Raw genomic sequence first — 20,071 nt, 5'->3', positions numbered from 1 at the left:
GCATCAGGGAGAACTGGATGTTTTTGTTCCCTGTCAAGGCTGGTACACTGCTGACCTCCTAGGCATAACGTCTGCTGTACTGCACTGTGCTGTACAAATTTTGGCTCTCTTGGCAGTGGTAATTTATTTCAAAGCACATGTAGCTCCCCAGCGAAGAATTCTCTCTGGAATACTCATATCCAGTACATTTAGGCAACTGATAGTTCAGTGGCTGTAAGCCCTCTCAAAGATTTCACATTCAGACGTATCTTGTGTAGAAAATGGAAAGTCCACGTTGCAGTACAAATGAGTCTCCAGTATGAGCTGAGTTTAGATGAGTTCCTGAGCCTGTTCAGAGTAGATGTTTACAGAAATTGGTATTGTTTTTCTTCATCTTTTTGTCAAGAACTAGCCAGTCCACTGATAGTGTATTAGATGGCCAGCACTCCAGAGTACATACAAGCCAAGGCAGTCCATGTCTCAAAATTTGCAGGGAATATATTTGACCTCCAAGGAATTCTAGTGGAAGATGATCAACTGGGTTGTCTTGTCCTGAGCAGTGTCTCCATTGTGTGGGAGTCGTTTGAGTTTTTATCTCTGTTACACAATTACAAATGGAGGTCTTCCATCTGTTTGGATCACAGCAAATCCAATTAATGTTGAATGTAGCAATCATCTACAATATTGTATGAGTGATTTTAAATTCTGTTGTGTGGAAGAAGTAACACAGTAGTTGGGTTCCTACCACTACCACTGAAAGTTCCAGTTATGGCAAGGTCATCTTCATAATAGTAGCAAGTTTGTTCTGGCTGCAGACTAATTGAGTTAGGATGTTATTCTCTTAGGTTGTGCGGATGTACAGAGCTGCTCCATATGCCTTTTTGGATGTGTCACAGAATACATGCACCTGAATGTCTCTTCTTTGAGTGGTGGCTAATCATCTGGAGGCACATACGTGTGATAATGATGGTAAACTAGATATCCAAATGAGCCATCATGTTCGTAGGTTCCATGGTATGAGTTCATCCCTACCAATCCCCTGCACCATGTTTCCTGGAATAACAATTTTCCCACAGGAGAGACAGATGAGAACTGTGTAAGTGGATCATAGAACCTAATCGTACACTGCAACAACTGTTACTAGGTGGCTCACACTTCTGATGAGTTTCTGGTGGTTTTGCTGGGCTTGATATAGAAATTGTCACCTGTGGTATTCCAGTCTACACCTAAAGCTTGAGCCTTTGTGTGGGGTTCTCACCCTTTGGCCTTCCAAATAGTTTTAAATTGTGCAGAGTTTGTAACCCATTTCGATAAAGTAGGCTGATCAGTTACGTTAGGAATACAGGTTCACAGTATATGGTGATTGCTGTATTATCATATTCAGCCCTGATCATGAAGTTTTCCATGTATTGTTCCTGTTTATAAGAGGTACCACCATGGGAACTGATGTCATACACTTGTCAGCCTATTCTCTTAAGGTTACAGAGAGTAGAAATGGGTTGCAGATTAAGTCAAATGGGAATCTACTGAAGAAGTATTGTAATATGTCATCCATCATGTGAAGATCTGTCATTTTGTTCCAGATAGTTCTAAACCAATAGAATCTGGTCAGGTCTATGCCCACTTCATTTTACACCAGTTGAAGGAACACCTGTGTGATGTCCATGGCAACAGTAGTAGAATGTAGTATGAATCACAGTAAAATCTCTAGGATCTCAGGTAGTAGATTTGGTTCTGCCTCAGCTAGAACAGTGCTTTCCCTGGGAGCTGGCCAGGAGTGACCTCTGCTTCCCCCTTTGTAATACAGTCTAGCATTAATTTGAAGCAGATTTGCTAAAAGTTTTTTTGAAGTTGAAAACTCGTTCTTAAGTGGTTGAATAATTTTTTTGTAGTCAGCCTGTTACTCAGGAGGGTTTTGTCCTGTCTTTTGGGAAATGCAACCACTGCTCATCCTTTTTACAGAAAGATGCTCTGAACTTCTCAAGGAATCTCACTTCCTTGTTGCTCATCAATCAGTCATGATTAGCAGTAATCCCTGTTGTCTCCATGTTCCAAAAGCATGTGAATCAATACCTGAGGGCACAGGAGACCAGTCACATTCAAAAAATTCATCATAGTTGTATGCACACAGGCTTCTGACTTGTTCCCACTACCTATCCAGCCAAATAGGGAAGGAACTAATACTAAAGATTCAGAGTTGTATTATTGGCAAACTTGCTATGACAGTTTTCCAGTAAAAGTTGCCTCCTGTGAGAAACTCCCTGGGAATATTATCTGCTGAATTGGTTTTTGGATCTGCTTTCTTTTGTGCATATGATAAACTCTTTACATGTTGTGGAGGAAGGGGCTGGTGTGAAATCACATGTAAACTTTCAAAGGCAGTAAGTGACACCGAAGAATTTGTCCAAAGACCCTTCATATTAAAGTGAACAAGTCTGTAGTGACTTGAGGGTGCAGGCTTTGATTCAGATGAACAGAGTTAATTCTCATTGATCTACAGTTTCAGATCATCACTCAGTGATTTTGGTGTGAAGCTGGATTGACTTCCTGCATCCATCATGCATTGAGTCTTCCTCCTCAGTCCTGTAGGCCCTGCACTGTCTGAAAGTATGTGAATCCATTGCGAGCATTAGCTATTATTCTGGTGGGAGTAATGTTTGTCTGAGGTGCAGGGGTCTTCCTATCCCTTCGTTCATCACAAATGAATTTACACTGCAGCTTTCTACACTTAGCACACCAAGTCTTTTACTTCTTCCTGCAATCTGAGACTGTTTGCCCACATTGGAGACAAAGAAAACAGCTGTTTGCTAATTTCAGTTTATCTATTTGATCACTGACACACATGATCTTACAGCTATGCACCCAGTGACCAAGTGAAGGTCTTTTAGGTTTCATGTGTGTGTGCAGTGTGATAGGTGTGGAAGTGGTGCTGAGGGCGGATGACAGATCAGTGCATATCTTCTGCATGGTAAGCACTCCATCCACTTTGTCACTCAAAAACTACATTAACTGCAAAATATCGCTTTGGGAAGTTCCATACATTTGGTGTGAATTATCCACAGTGACATATGTCATTTGGAGAAGTGCAGAGAATTTTTGGCATGAGCAATTGGCCATATCTGTTCATGTTTTCCCCAAGAGCCCGGAGTGCCTGAGTACACCGCTGGCATTCAGTAAATCTTGAATTGAGTTCCTCTCGGGTGGCCAACTGAATGGATATTAGGGCTTCAAACATCTGCCTCGTATTCATCATTGTCTAAAGGTCATAGATCCTCTTATCTAGTTTTGTGAGCTGGTCCAATACATCTTATAGTCTCTCTTTATAGTATTTATAATCTTTGAGTTCCACAGTGTCTGACAATTTCCTTACTTTGGCAACAAAGTGATTAATGTTCACTCTTTCTCTCATGCTCTGCCCTCTTTAAACCATGTAATTGTGTTCCTGAATTGTTGTCCACCATATACATTTCATTGCGTTTGGAAATGTATGGCAGCATCAGTTCATGGTCAGCTGTTCCTGAATCGGCATTATCTGAAGCTCATTAGGCTGAGTTCTACAATGAACAACCTTCTGGTGGCAGTACTAATTATTTGTCCATTCACAGTAACATTCCCAAATAGCACATATTATCATTACAAGTGAAACAACTGTTTGATTTAAACACTGAAGGAAGGAACAAACAATATGCCATAGAGCCTATCATTACAAGTGGAACAACTGTTTGATTTAGACACTGAAGGAAGGAACAAACAGTATGCCATAGAGCCTGAGTAGTACTCTGAAAGCATTATGGTTTTGGAGTTATACTTACTTGCATTGTATGAAAAATACATGTCTCCTCCTGTTGTCCAGCTCATCTTTGTAGTTCTGGCCTTTCCTTCTTGCTGCTTCTCAGATTTCAGCACCAGAAAAATGTTGTTTTGTGAAAACACAAGTATAGTAATGTCAGTGTACACTATATCCACTACAGACTTTAATTTCTTCACAGAACTGCATACAGGGTTGTCAGAAACAGTCTGGAAAGCTTGTAAGAGGGCTGCAGGGGATGTTGCACTGAGAAATAATTGTTAAGAAATAAATTGAGTATGTTGCACCATTTCTGAGTTATTTAGTATTTAAGTTAGCCAATAAGGTTGTAGTGCACACACTGTCAAACAGCCAAGTCAGTGTCACCAAATGTGTCCTTCATTTGGTTTCCTCAGACTGAACAAACATGGCTTTTGCTCACCTATTCATCGCTTTCAAAAAAGGCACATTTTAACTGTTAGTAAGTATTTGACAAAGCGGTAACTCACGGACCCACAGGTGTCTGTGCATTACCATATTTTAGTGTCTGCAAGTGCCTGAATTTGCATACACAACTTCAATGCTAAATAACTCTGGCATTACATAGCATAGTGAATTTTGTTCCTAACAATTATTTCTCAGCACTGCCTCCACTACAACACCTTTGCAAGCATTTCAGTCTGTTACTAACCACCCATATATCAACAAGTCAGAGATATTACCAACTTAAAAGTATTAACGCCATTTCTACAAAAGTTCTGAATGTAATAAATTGTTCACCTTTTTTCAAAGACTCAGAGAGAATGTTAGTAATAAGATCCACTTAGTAATTAAAACGTAAATTGATTTTTATCTATATTAATTGTTTGTGATACACAGTTCTCTAAATTTTGATCTAATATGCTTTGTTTTATAAATCCTGCTTACATATAATTTTTAACCACATTTTGTAGTGACAAATCATGTGTTCAAACTGTCAAGGATTTATAACTTGTGATTATAATTTCAGTTATATGTCATTTAAAAAATAATTTGAAATATGTTGATTGTTGTATGTCATTTATACCACGGCAGCAGCATCTGCTAGGAGAGTCTGAGTTTAGCATGCCTGGAGTGGGTAATCTGTGTTAATTGTGTCCAGATTTAAAAAAAAAAACTTGTAAAGCAATGTACTTCTTCATCTGATGAAAGTGGAGTAATAAAGGAAAAGTAACTTAAAATAGTGTTTGAGCTCATTGAATTTACTAATATCCAAGTAGAGTTACACTTCACACAGATAAGTATATTTTCAAAATTGTTCTTAGTTGTGCATTTACCATTTGATCTTCTACCTCTCACTGATGAACATTAGTGAGCGTCCCAATAAAATCACCCATAGTGTTTTAAAGATGATTATTTGCAAAGATTAAGATATTTATTATTTTCACAATTATTGAATGGTAGACGTTACAATTTGGTCTAGATTTTTACGCCTTTGCCGAAAGAGTGGCTTTTAAAGAAGTGTCTTTCATTGCTTGTCTGATGTCACATAGGAAGTGGAGGATTTTCACCCTTCATGAAGAAGATAAAAGCACAGGAAGGTCATCCGCATGTGAAGCTCTACTAAGGTCCTGAAATGTAGGCCAATGATGGGGGATTTTCATTCAAGGAAACAGAAGATCCACTCAATGATCACAAAGTTTCAACAGGAGGGCCACCTCTGATGTTCTTCATAGTGAAGAGGATGACATGACTGGAACATGAGGATCCACCAGCCCCACTGTACAGAGGACCATTGAGATCTAGATTCAGGGAGCTTTAGTTGGCTCAAATGAGAACTTTTAAAACAGAGGGTCATTGTTTCTCTACAATAAGGAGCTATGCTGCAATTTGTGGTGCATGCAGTGTGGTATGGAGGGTTAGCTTGGCTGGCTGGCATGCTGCAGGTCACCTAACCATCAGCATTTATTTGTTATAACAAAATAATAAGCCAGTAGTTGTATGCAGCCAAAACTGTATCCCTAAATGCTGATAAAAGACTCCTTGAAGAACTGGAGAAAAAAAGAGCACAAAATCAGTAGAAAAATCCTAGGATCCAAGTACAAGAAAGGCATCCATCAACACAGATCCGATAAGGAAATCTACAGCAAAATAGAAAAAATTGCAGACAATCTGTAAAAGACGGGCACAATTTTATGGTCACCTCAAATGAATGGATGGAAATAGGTTAATCAAAAATATACTTCTCTTTTTTTTATTCAAAACCAAAAACTACAGTGCCATGGTTTAAAAACACCAAAGAAGATCTCTAAATGCTACATATCAAACCCGAAGATGCTTTTGACAGAGTTCTTTTCTGAAAGAAGATAGTGACAAACGGAATAACCTGAGACAAGCAACCAAAAAGAAGACTCAGTGTCCTTTGGACAAAAGAACACAAGCAGGCCCACTCACGATGAATGAGGGAAATCTGGGCTCAGAAAAAAGCCAGGCTCAGTGCTAGGTGCAACAAGACTTAATGTGGTCCTAGATGGCCCCAACGAATAAATAATAATAATAATAATAAGCAACTAGCTGCATTAAAGAAATTTAATTTCTTTACTGGTTTTGGGCTCTTAGTGCCCCTCTTCGTAAAGCTGTACTGGAAAATACACCACAAGTAAGTAGAAGTCAGATAAGAATATTAAAATTAAGATGAAAAGCTTAAAAATTTTAAAAATTTAAAGATGAAAAATGGTAAGTACTTATACTTGTTACATTATTTGCAACTGTCAACAATAAGATGCATACAGAAAATGTCATGATCCTAAAAAAATGCTGGAGCAATAAGTAATACAATACTGAATCCATTAATATAATAAGAGCTCATAGAATCTTACATGTGGTTCATAGTGCTTGTACAGAAATGGTATTGAGAAGCCAAACTATAAGTATGGACATCGTGCCAGAACAGGAGCTAATCAGCTAATGACATGCATTTCTTGAAGCTGGCCTCAGGGTAGAGGTGACAGCGCAACTAAGTAATTAAACAGAACTATGCAAAACTATATTTGTCATAAGACATAAAAAAATTTCAGTAGACATAAACAGCATAATAATTAGTATGAAAAGCTAATGATGAGCAAATAAGTTAATATGAATGACAAGTGGCTCTGTGGATGGGAAATTTGTGAACTAGTCTCCAAACAGCTGTAGCAAGGTCAGTAGCATGCTTGTAGGGAACTTCTCATGAAAGAGTTGTATCTACTGGCTTTTACACTGAGGTGGATGCTCGGGTGAGATACACCAAACAATATCTTATAATCAGGAGTTCATTTATTTACCTCTTCACACAAGTAAGGCTTACAGAGAACTGGATGGCGGAACTACACAAAGATAATGTTTTGCTTGGTTCAAAGATGATGCTCAGATCAATACTGGTGTCAATCTCATTGGCGTCAAATAGCCCCTCCCCCCCCCCTCCCTCCCGCAGTATGGAGTACTCCTGAGAGGCCAGGGGTGGGGGGGTGACTATGGTGTCGGCAGGGGTGGTCGAACCACAATCAGCTCGACAGCATCGTCGGGGAGCTGTGTTGGTAGATGACTTGAAGGAAGGTCCGACCACCGAACCTGGAAGTCGTTGAAGCGCGCCAGGCATCGTACTGGGCGTGCTGGTCATGCGGCGACAGGTAGGCCGGTGGTTTTCAGGAGGAACGGAGTGACGACGACGATGTCTCCGGTGTGTGTGGTGAACACATGAAGCATGTCCAGGTCGACGTCGGGCGAGAGGGGAACACATTTCACCAGGTGGCAGGGAATGGCGGAGGTTGTGTCATGAGCACCAGATGAAGGGAAACATACAATGAACAGTGTGTCATCGCATAGTATTATAGAGATGTCGTGGATTATGTCCGGGGGGACAGGCACAAACAACTCGAGTGAGGGCACGTTCAAGATGGGGGGCATGAGAAACCTCGGTAGGGCGAGACAGGTGACGGGGGAGATTTCGAAGGGACCGGAGAAGGGCCCGGCGGTGAGGGCGTGATCCTAGGTAAGCTCGATGTGGGGAGCATGTGATCACCCGATGGAGTGCGTGAGACCGGAGTAGAAGGCGAGGTCGGAGAAGAGCTCGACGATTGGAGCTGGAAGTCACTCAACTGAGTGAGTAAGTCCGACGTGGAGGGAGTGGTCGGAGCGTCGTGAGCCATGACAGTGAGTGGCGTGGTCATGGCCTGAAGGGGGGTAGAAGTGGGCTCGACATGAGCAGGCTTAAGTCTGTTGAGAGAGACTGTAACAGCTGAATCTTTTATCTGGATGTCATAGGTGTTGGCTGAGCGCCGGAGAACTCAGTGCGGGACGGTATATGGGGGCTGGAGGGGAGCATGGACAGTGTCACCTCGGAGCATGATGTACTCACAATTGTTCAGAGAGTTTGGGAAATGAACCTTAGGGTGGGAATGGCTGGCAGGCGGAGGGGTGTGGAGGTTGATGAAGTGGCGTCTGACGCGGTCCATGAAGGAAGGTAAGTCAGACTGAGGGAGAGAAGCAGAAGGGCTCACAAGTTCGCCAGGGAGAACAATGTTCTGGCCGTATACGAACTCAGCTATTGTGCCTTTGAGGTCTTCCTTATAGATCACACGAATGCCGAGTAGCACAAGGGGAAGGGCCTCCGTCCAAAGAGAGTCATGGCATCAAAGAGCCGCCTTGAAAGTGAGGTGCCAGCACTCAACTAGCCCGTTACTTTGTGGGTGATATGCTGTGGTATGGATGCGCCGGATTCCGCAAATGTTACAAATCTCATTGAGCGGGGCCGACTCAAATTGTCTGCCCTGGTCAGTCGTGATGATAGCTGGACATCCGAAACGCGATACCCATGACTCGACGAAAGCTCGAGCAATAGTTTCTGCCGTGATATTGGGGAGGGGGACAGCCTCGACCCAGTGAGTTGTTCGGTTGATAGATGAGAGAACATAACAAAAGCCATTATAGGGGGGGCGGGGCTGACAATGTCAGTGTGAATATGCTGTAAATGCCCAGGAGGGATCGAAAAGGCGCTGAGGGTGGGTGAAGTGTGCTTGTGTACTTTGCAGCGTTGGCACGCGACGCAGGAGCGTGCCCATTGCTGGCAGTTCTTGTTGACATTTCTCCACACAAACCGCTCCGCTACGAGGCGGGCGGATGCACAAACACCGGGGTGGGCTAAATTATGCAGTGCGTTGAAGACAACTGGATGGAGCGTGGTTGGGATAAGGGGGCATAACGTGCCCGTACTCTCATCTCACCAGAAATGCCAGGGAAGGTGGTGCGGATGAAGTGTAGTGAATAGGTAGAGTCTGAAATCAGGTTTTCTGTGTCCTCATCAGTGGGTTGGAGGTTAGGCATGTCAGAGAGGTCTAACAGCGAATGAACGGCGCCGACTCGTGAAAGGAAATCAGCAACTATATTGTCAGCACCCTTTATGTGTCTGACATCGGTGGTGAACTGAGATATGAAGTCCATGTATATGAAACGGCAAGGAGGTGGTGGTGGGTTTGAAATGGACGCAGACAGGGGTTTGTGGTCTGTTAAAACATAGAAAGGGCGTCCCTCGACGTTGGTCGTAAAATGCTTGATCGCTTCGTAGACCGCGAGCAACTCCCTATCAAATGCGGAATATTTCCGTTGTGCATTGGTGAGCTTGCGCGAGAAGAACTGCAGAGGCGAAGTTTGGCCATCGACTGTCTGGGTAAGGACAGCGCTGATGGCAGTATCGCTCGTGTCTGGGGTGATGAAAAGCTGCGCATTGGGATGAGGATGCGCGATGGTGCAGGCCTCGACAAGAAGATTTTTGAGGGCAGTGAAAGAGTCAGTCATAGCAGGGTTCCACAGAAAGGGCCGAGATCCAGAAGTCTTGGTGCTTGCCAAGGCATCTGTCAGTGGAGCCTGAATCTCCGCAGCCCAAGGTAGATGACGGCGATAATAATTAACCATCCCCAGAAAGTGCCGGAGCCCTTTGAATGACGGAGGTCTGGGTAGGTTTAGTATTGTTTGTACTTTGTCAGGGGGCAGTGAAATGCTGTCGGCAATGACCCGAAAACCAAGAAAAGTGACAATGGGTGGATGTAGCTGCTACTTGTCCTGGTTGGTCTCGATGCCAGCTGCCGCGAGAGTGTTCATAACAGTTTGCACATGTCAAATGTTGTCATCAACAGAGGAGCTGAACACAAGAATGTCATCAAGATATGCAAAGCAGAATTTAAGGCTGAATAGCACTTCATTGATGAAGTGTTGCCAGGTCTGGGTTGCATCTTTTAGCCCGAAGGGCATGAATCGAAACTGAAATAACCTGATTGGGGTGGTGATTGCCATTGTTCAAATGTTGTGTTGATGTAATACACTCGAAAATAACTGACGCGGAAGCCACGGACACAGTAAAATGGTGAAAACGGAATACGTTACAACTCGGGGTTGCCAGTGAGGTGGATGCTCGGGTGAGATACACCAAACAACACCTTATAATCAGGAGTTCATTTATTACCTCTTCACACAAGTAAGGCTTACAGAGAACTGGATGGTGGAACTACACAAAGATAATGTTTTGCTTAGTTCAAAGATGATACTCAGATCGATACTGGTGTTGATCTCATCGGCGCCACAACACCAATTGCACGGTACTGTAAGTTTTAGAACACATTGCTGAATTGATGTAGAGATGTCAGTGATGTGGCAGCAGGAAATATTCCTGTGCAAACAGCATGTGAGATGCATGATGGGGAGAGAATGTGAGATGCATGATGGGGAGAGAAGCAATAACTGGAGTAAATGGAGAAAGAGTCCCTAGTCAGTAGCTAAAATGGAAATTCTAAATTAATTGTTGGAGATAGGGCACATGAATATTATTCTATACTTTCTATACAATGGGATAACTAGTTCAGGAATGTGTAAAAATTCCTAAATACACTTTCTGAAGTTAATATAACTAGTGCAATTCACATAGATATATAAAAAAGTGCAGTAGGTTTGACTACCTGGCCATGAATGACTGAAAGTGCTTATTGTCTGTAAACATTACTTGTAACTGTAGAGTAAAGCATCTGTAACTTTAAGAATAAGTTGTCTATAGGTCATTGTGTACATAGAGTTAACCATCTGTAGCAAAATAAATCTCCACCTTTAGGTTGCAGACAGTGCTGTTGTAGACAGTGCAGTACCTGCAATAATATATGGTTAACTACCTAGCAATGTAAGAAGCTGACCACTTAGAACTAGAAAGGCTTCACTACTTATAACTGTAAATGCCTAACAATCTGTAGCTATAGATGATCACCATACTAAAAATCTGTGTAAAACAGTTTAAAAGGTATCTACATGTACCATTGTACCAATAGTAGAAGGTGGACTAATTGTAGATTTGAGTAGCTGTTTAAATGTGACTGTATAGCTGACTAACAGAAACTAAATGCAGCAATGTATGGCCGAGCTGCCATGTGTAAAATACAACTAAAATTTTCTGGTTGTAAATAGAAAGGCCAGAACTACAAAGATGAGCTGGACAACAGGAGGAGACATGTATGTTGCCTACAATACAGGTAAGTACAACTCCAAAACTTACTGCAAATTATCAAACCAGTATACTGATCGCAACCGACTGACTGCACCTTACTGAACATAACTACAAACATGTAGCCGTAGTAGCAACTGTAGCTTACCTAATGACAATATTCTACCTATGAAAATTAAGAGGCGCATATAATTAACTATCTAACTCTAGGGAATCCAATCATATACCAGAGTCTGATTATACGGAACTGCAATCTTAATAGACCAATAATAAGAAAATGTAAGGCAGGAAAGGGAAGGGGAGAGTGGAGGGGGTAAGTTGGGTCACTTTGATGGTAGGGAGAGGAACTGGGAGGAAGAGGAAAATTAGTTTCAATTAGTCCACCTTTGCTATCAATACATTTGGTATTTGAAGTTAGTTTTGCAATTTTGTTACACAGATTTTTAGTAAGCTGATCATCTACAGCTAAAGGTTGTTAGGCACCTAAAGTTATATAAGTAGTGAAGCATTTCCAGTTCTAACTGACTAGCCACTTACATTGCTAGTTCGTCAACCAACCTGCAGGTGGTGATTTACTTTGCAACTCATGGTTGGCTCCATGTAAACAATGACCTAAATAGAAAATCTATTCTTAAAATTACAAATGCTTTACTCTACAGTTACAAGTAATGTTTATGGCTAACAAGCACTTTCAGTCATTCACAGTCAGGTTGTCAAACCTTTTGTACTTACTAATACATCTTATGTGAATGTCGCTGGTTACATTAATTTCATGAAGCCTATTTAGGACTTTTTACACATTTCTGACCTAGTTATTCCATTGTGGTAAAAGTATACAATGATACCCATGTTTCCATTCTCCTATAGTTAATTTTGAGTCTTCATTTCAACTACTGACTATAACTTTTTCCTCCATTTACTCCAGTTCTTGCTTGTCATCCCTTAATGCATTTTGCCCACAGTCTGCGCAGGCATTTTAGCTGCTTCCATGCTGTTGACAGTTCTACATCAATCTAGCAATGTGTTCTAAAACTAACATACAACTGGTATAAAAGCTGCTATATAAAATTCTTTCACAAAATATACTTTTGACCTGTATATATTCCCGTACTAATTGTTTCATTATTATACAATTGGCGCCCACACTTCTTTTCCTTTTCAGTCACTTTTCAATACTTAATATTACCCAATGATCAAGAATATTCTCTCCAGTTACTCCAGTCACAAGCTTCAGCTCCATGATGAGCTTCACACTTTGTTTTTGTTAACAGGTTCCCTACAAGCATGCTACTGACATTCACACTTTGCTTTCGTTAACAGGTTCCCTACAAGCATGCTACTGACCTCACTACAGCTGTTTGGACATTAGTGCCCAAATTTCCCATGTGTAGCACCATTTGTCATTGATATTAGATAACTTATTTGATTTAACATTAGGTTTTTTGTATTACTTGTTATGCTGCTTATGTGCTTTTACATTTTTATTTATTCCTTATAACAACTGTAGTTATGTACTGTTTTGTTTTAGTATTATGTTGTACTTTCATCCCTGCCTGGAGACCAACTTCAAGAATCCTGTCCTGGCATAGTGTCTGCACTTGTTGCTTAGCTTCTTTATACCATTTTTGAACAGCACTTGTAAGCATCTATGCATTCTTATTGTATCAAGGGATTCAGTATGGTATTACTTATTGCTCCCGTATTTTCTTAGGCCATTTTACTGTGTGCATCTTATTGTTGACACTCACAAATAATGTGATATGTATAAGTATGTACCATTCTCTATCTTTAAATTTTTAAAATTTTTAAGTTTCTGTCCATAATTTTAATATTCTTATTTGACTTCTACTTATTTGTGGTGTATTTTCCTGTACAGCCTTCTGAAGAAGGGCACTAAGTGCCCAAAACTGGTAAAGAAATTAAATTTATTTTATGCAACTTGTTGCTTATTATTTCATTATATACAGCTATAGATGCTGAGGATGGATAAAATACTAGAATTATTTGTTACTAAGTGAATGTCATTTCTGGAAGTTTCTGGTATAAAAACCAGCATTCTGGAATATTGGTTTTTGTATCAATAGCAGCACTGTCCATCCAAGAGGTCAGTTCTGTTCTGGCTGTAAGTTGGTGTCGGTAATAAACATGCTTTCAGTTCTAGGTGTTGTACTTCATTAATGACACTGCCTTTGGATTTGGACTTAATTGCGGTTGTGACAATATTTTAATATTATACTGGGAAGTCCATTGTGTACTACAAGTAATGTAAGGAATAAGGGTAACAACTTAACCACATAGTTAAGGCATTGAGCATTTGATATGCAAACAGACAAAATTAAAAATGTTGCTAAACTTCCAGACATTATTCTTCTCCAGAGCTAACTGTTACAGAAAAAACACACACACACACACACACACACACACACACACACACCAGTGCTGCAGCTCGAATTGGGTAATAAACTTGTACTGTCATGTAAATCATCCATTAATTTCACTAGATGACTGGTAAATTTTCCTTTTTCCACAGCTAACTGCTGTAAAGTATATTTAGAGAAATAAACAAATCATACAGTCAGTGAATCAGTGTAGTATTAAAAAGTTTGATTTCATTTATCTTTAAAAGACGAAATAAATTGTGATTCTTGAGTTTCTCCCGGCGTATTTGATAATCAAAATATCCACGGGTGTGCTGCCGGTCTATAGTGTCCAACGGGCACAATATTTCAGCGATCAAACATGTCGCCATCATCCTGATGATGGCGACATGTTTGATCGCCGAAATATTATGCCCGTTGGACACTATAGACCGGCAGCACACCCGTGGATATTTTGATTACGAAATAAATTGATTTTTTGGCTCCAGCAAGTGTGTAATTGTTATATGTTCTCTGCTACGCAATCTTTCTGCAGTATTCACTTGTTGATAAATTTCTTTCTGTTTTGCAGTGTGGACTGCAACTCATCTTAGATCATTTGTCTGAACGTGTTCCACATTTATTACCAGAAATGGAACTTATGGAATTTCTGCTCTCTGTCTCTTGGCTTCATGATCCTCAATATCTCATCTCTCATTATGCAACCTTACCATGTACTGTTCCTGATACAGGCAAGTACCGCAATCAGAAAAAGTTAACACCACATTTCTTTGTTTTAAACTGTATACAATAGAAGTTTATTAGTTCATCGTGCTGCCGGATGTCCACTACCTCTTTGAGGAGACAGTCCCAGAAGGTGCTCTATTGCTGTAACATCTTTGTGCCATCGTAGTTCAGATGGCACAAAGGTGTTAACGGCAGTCGAGCACCTTCTGGGATTGTCTCCTCAAAGAGGCAGTGGAGATCCATCTGCATGAGGAACTAATAAATAAAGACAGCGATTTCCATTTAAGCAAAGCCTGATATCCAGCTTTAAGCATGATTAAAACACAATGACAGTGTACACGAAAATCCACTCCTGTCAGGACACCTGAAGAAGAAGAAGCAATGTCCCCCAACGGCAGAGTTCCACAAGCTGCCGTAGCCGTGGAAGGACAGCAGCCCATGATCTGTTGCAGGGTGCCGCACTTCCCTCACCACCCAGCACCGCCCATCCCCCACCACCAGCTGCAGACCACTCGAAAGCACCCAGGCGGAGGCTGCGGGAGAGGGGTGGAGATTATATAAAGTCGGCATCCATCAGGGATCAATCAGACACCAAGAACGCCTGAAGATGGCAAGAAGTCGGCTTACCGAAATATCGTGCCTTTTGGACAATGCTACCTGGCTGAATCCCGAAAAATTTTCAAGAAGTTTATTCATTCCTTGGCAATTATCAGTGTGTTCTCACAAATGGTTGTACCTTTTCTGTAAATTGTGTTATATGTTCATTTACAGCCTTTTCAAAGGATGAGTGCATTACAACAAATTATTTATGCAAAACTGTTGAGGCTTTCCTGGTTACTTGTTGAAACATTGCCTCTGGACTTTTGTCTTCGGATCTTTCAGAGACATTTCTTACACTATATTTGTGACATTTTGCCAGCACAAGTGACTGGTACTGTCAAAGGCTCACCCTTCATTGTTGGTGGTGAACTGGAATCAAGCCTGCAGCCAGAGGCTGTATGTACCTGTCATGCCAAAGTCTGCAGGCTTTTCCTTGGTCATTATCACTGTGATTCTACCCTTGTAATCTGAAGTAGTTTTTCACTGCAGCATGGTAATACAAGAGCCATTTGCTAAACCTATTGCCAAGTTTGTGAATGTCTGTGGCTTTTCTGATCAAAGGGGCATGAAGTTCTTCTCCACAATGAACATCTTTGACAGCAAATAACTGATGATGGTTGAAGTGGAGAGGATATAAAATGTAGATGGGCAATGGCAAGAAAAGTGTTTCTGCAGAAGAGAAATTTGTTAATATCGAGTATAGATTTAAGTATCAGAAAGTCATTTCTGAAAGTATTTGTATGGAATGTAGCCATGTATGGGAGTGAAACATGGACGACAACTAGTTTGGACAAGAAGAGAATAGAAGTTTTAAAAATGTGGCGCTTCAGAAGAATGCTGAAGTTTAGATGGGTAGATCACATAACTAATGAGGAGATCTACATCTACATCTACATGGTTATGCTGCAATTCACACTTAAGTGCCTGGCAGAGGGTTCATCGAACCATTTTCATACTACTTCTCTACCTTTCCACTCTCGAATGGCGCATGGGAAAAAGGAACACCTAAATCTTTCCGTTCGAGCTGCGATTTCTCTTATTTTATTATGATGACAATTTCTACCTACGTACATGGGTGTCAAAATATTTTCACATTCAGAAGAGAAAGTTGGTGATTGAAATCTCGTAAATTTTATTTCAGTGACTGCCACCCCAAGTCGCGTATCATATCAGTGACACTCTCACCCCAATTGCATGATAACATGAAATGGGCTGCCCTTCTTTGCACTTTTTTGATGCCCTCTGTCAATCCTACCTGTTAAGGATCCCATACCATGCAGCAATATTCCAGCAGAGAACGGACAAGTGTAATGTAGGCTGTCTCTTTAGTGGGTTTGTCGCATCTTCTAAGTGTTCTGCCAACAAGGTGCAATCTTTGTTTTGCCTTCCCCACAATATTATCTATGTTGTCTTTCCAATTTCAGTTGCTCGTAATTGTAAATCCTAGGTACTTAGTCGAATTGACAGCCCTTAGATTTGTGCGATTTATCGTATACCCAAAATTTATTGGATTTCTTTTAGTACCCATGTGGACGACCTCACACTTTTCTTTGTTCAGTGCCAATTGCCACTTTTCACACCATACAAAATTCTCTCTAAATCATTTTGTAATTGGAATTGACCATCTGATGATTTTACTAGACGGTAAATTACAGCGTCATCTGCAAACAATCTAAGAGGGCTGTTCAGGGGGCTTATGGGTGCTCAACATCGAGGTCATCAGCAAGAGGGCTGTTCAGATTATCACCTAGATCATTTATGTAAACCAGGAACAGCAGAGGGCCTATGGCACTACCTTGTGGAATGCCAGATATCACTTCTGTTCTGCTCTATGATTTACCATCTATCAGTACAAACTGTGACCTCTCTGAGAGGAAATCACGAATCCAGTCACACAACTGAGACGATGCTCCATATGCATGCAATTTGATTAATAATCGCTTGTGAGTAATGGTATCAAAAGCTTTCTGGAAATCTAGGAATATGGAATTGATCTGAGCTCCCTTGTTGACAGCACTCATTACTTCATGGGAATAAAGAGCTAGCTGTGTTGCACAAGAATGATATTGTCTGAATCCATGTTGGTTGTGTATCAATAAGTAATTTTCTTCAAGGTGATTCATAATGTTTGAGTACAGTATTATGCTCCAAAATCCTACTGCAAATTGAGGTCAGTGATATGGGTCTGTAATTCAATGGGTTACTCCTAGTTCCTTTCTTGAATATTGGTGTGACCTGTGGTACTTTCCAGTCTTTAGGAACAGACCTTTTATCAGGTGAGTGGTTGTATATGATTGCTAAGAAAGGCACTATTGTGTCTGCATACTCTGAAAGGAACCTGATTGGTATACCATCTGGACTGGAAGACTTGCCTCTCTTAAATGATTTGAGTTGTTTCACAACACTTAAGATATCTACTTTTATGTCACTCATGCTAACAGCTGTTCTGGTTCGGAATTCAGGAATATTACTTCATCTTCTTTCGTGAAGGAATTATGGAAAACTGTATTTAGTAACTCTGCTTTAGTGGCACCATCATCGGTAACATTTCCATCACCATCGTGCAGTGACGGTATTGACTGTTTTTTGCGACTGGTGTACTTTACATATGACCAGAATCTCTTTGAGTTTTCTACCATGTTCTGAGACAATGTCGCAAATTGACGTCTGCACTAAATTTTGAGCTTCCATGAAACTTAGTCAGTTTTGGGGATTTTGTGTTGTTCCGAATTTGGCATGCTTTTTTTGTTGCTTCCGCAACAGTGGTGGATCAGTCCCGTCTCTCATTAACTTATACAGTATGAATCTAGCTGTTGCTGTTGATACTGTATCTTTGGATTTGAGCCATATCTGGTCTACACTTACATAATTAGCTTGTAAGGAATGGAGACTCTCTCTTAGGAAGACATCAAGTGGAATTTTTAACTGCTGTTTTAAATAGATAAATTTTGCATTTATTTTTAGTGGTTTTGGTTGACAGGGTTTTGAGAATCACTTCAGTGAACTTGTGCTCACTAATCCCTGTATCCGTAATGACACTATCTATTAGATCAGGCTAAGAGATCAGGTGTGTTTTTGTAACCATTTACAATTCGTGTGGGCTCATGAACTAATTGTTCAAAGTAATTCTCAGAGAAAGCATTTAGTACAATTTCAGAAGATGTTTTCTGTCTACCACCGGCTTTGAACATGTATTTTTACCAGCAAACCGAGGGTAGATTGAAGTCTCCACCAGTTATAACTGTATGAGTGGCTACTTATTTGTAATGAGATTCAAGTTTTCTCTGAAATTTCAGCTATTATATCAACTGAGTTGGGGGGTCAGTAGAAGGAGCCGAATATTATTTTGATACGGCTGTTGAGTATAACCTCTACCCGTAGTAATTTGCAGGAACTATCTATTTCAACTTCACTACAAGATAAACTACTACCAACAGACACAAACACATCACCACCTACTTTATTTAATCCATCCTTCCTGAACATGGTTTGCACCTCTGAAAAAATTTTGGCAGAATTTATCTCCGACTTTAGCCAGCTTTCTGTTCCTATAACGATTTCAGCTTCAGTGCTTTCCATCAGCGCTTGAAGCTCTGGTACTTTTCCAACACAGCTACGACAATTTACAACTACAATACCGACTGTTGCTTGGTCGATTCTTGTCCTTTCTTTGCACTGTACCCTTTGAGACTGGAGCCCTTTTTGATCTTTCTCGAGACTGTCTAACCTAAAAAATTGCCCAGTCCACGCCACACAACCCCTGCAACCTGTGTAGCTGCCTCCTGTGTGTAGTGGACACCTGACCTATTTAGCGGAACCCGAAACCCCACCACCCTATGGCGCAAGTCGAGGAATCTGCAGCCTACACGGTCGCAGAACCGTCTGAGCCTGTGATTCAGACCCTCCACTCGGCTCTGTAGCATGGGTCTGCAATCGGTCCTGTTGACAATGCTGCAGATGGTGAGCTCTGCCTTCACCTTGCTAGCAAGACTGGCAGTCTTCACCAACTCAGACAGCTGCCAGAAACCAGAAAGAATCTCTTCCGATCCATAGCGACACACATCATTAGTGCTGACATGAGCCACCACCTGCAGTTGGCTCTGCACCATGTACCCTTCATGGCATCTGGAAGGACCCTTGCCACATCTTGGATGACTCCCCCCAGTATGCACACAGAGTGCACATTGGCTTCCTTCCCGTCGTTAGCTGCCATATCCCTAAGGGGCTCCATCATCCGCCTAACATTGGAGCTCCCAGTGACAAGCAATCCCACCCTCTGCACTTGTCTGGACCTCTCAGAAAGACCAGCCACTGCTGCAACAGGCAAGGCTGCACTTGCTGGCTCAGAAGTACCTTAAGCAATGGGCAGTACCTCAATCCTGTTACGGAGATGTAAGGGTACAGCCTTGCAGCCAGCACCAACTTTCGCCTTCCGCCCAGGGATTCACGACCCTGCCACAGTTCGCCAATCACCATCAGGCAGGTGTCAACCAGTAGGGACGTCCGAATCTGAGGGCGCAGTGGCATCAGAGATCCCAGGCGATGCTACAGGTTCCAGAGGTGCCAAAGCGCTCGCCTCTGGAGTCCCAATGTCACCACGGACCAGGGCAACAGCCTGGAGCCTGCCAACCACGGCCAACACAGCTTCCAGCTGTTTACAGATGGTGGTCAATTCCCCCTGAATTTGTACACAACAGGCTCAGTCCCTATCCATCCCTAACAATGTTTTTTCCTCTCTTTTATCTCACAAGCTGTTCAAAACAAACAGATGACTGACAACTACTCGAATTTACACTATACAGGTACTAAAACGCTATGTTACAACTCTCAAATACTATAATATGCCTGAAATTTGTGAATTAAATTATGCAAGTACCCAAAAACACTCTAAGAAATTAAGAATTTAAACTATAAAACAAATAAGTGAGCTAAGAGTGCGACTTGCTGCTTATCCAACGGCAGCAGGGGGTACTGAATAGAATTGAGGAGAAGATGAATTTGTGGCACAACTTGACTAGAAGAAGGGATTGTTTGGCAGAACATGTTCTGAGGCATCAAGGGATCACCAAGTTAGTATTGGAGGGCAGCGTGGAGGGTAAAAAT

The 20,071-nt window shown here is 41.4% G+C and overlaps 1 protein-coding gene across 2 annotated transcripts in view; it reads left to right on the top strand.

Annotated features, from left to right (window-relative positions):
- Window positions 1-20,071, top strand: part of LOC124607316 (testis-expressed protein 47-like) — a 225,219-nt gene that overhangs the window by 182,176 nt on the left and 22,972 nt on the right. The window contains exon 5 of one of the 2 annotated variants that reach the window (XM_047139614.1): window positions 14,214-14,373. The exons of the other annotated variant lie outside the window; for it this stretch is intronic. Within the exon in view, the coding sequence (XP_046995570.1) occupies window positions 14,214-14,373 (160 nt within the window). The remainder of the gene's footprint in view (window positions 1-14,213; window positions 14,374-20,071) is intronic. 2 annotated transcript variants of the gene reach the window in all.

Source organism: Schistocerca americana, chromosome 3, assembly GCF_021461395.2.
Source record: "Schistocerca americana isolate TAMUIC-IGC-003095 chromosome 3, iqSchAmer2.1, whole genome shotgun sequence".
In the NCBI taxonomy this organism is placed as follows: Eukaryota; Metazoa; Arthropoda; class Insecta; order Orthoptera; family Acrididae; genus Schistocerca; species Schistocerca americana.
Note: the sequence above shows the minus strand (reverse complement) of the source record. Positions and strands in the feature narration are given on the sequence as shown.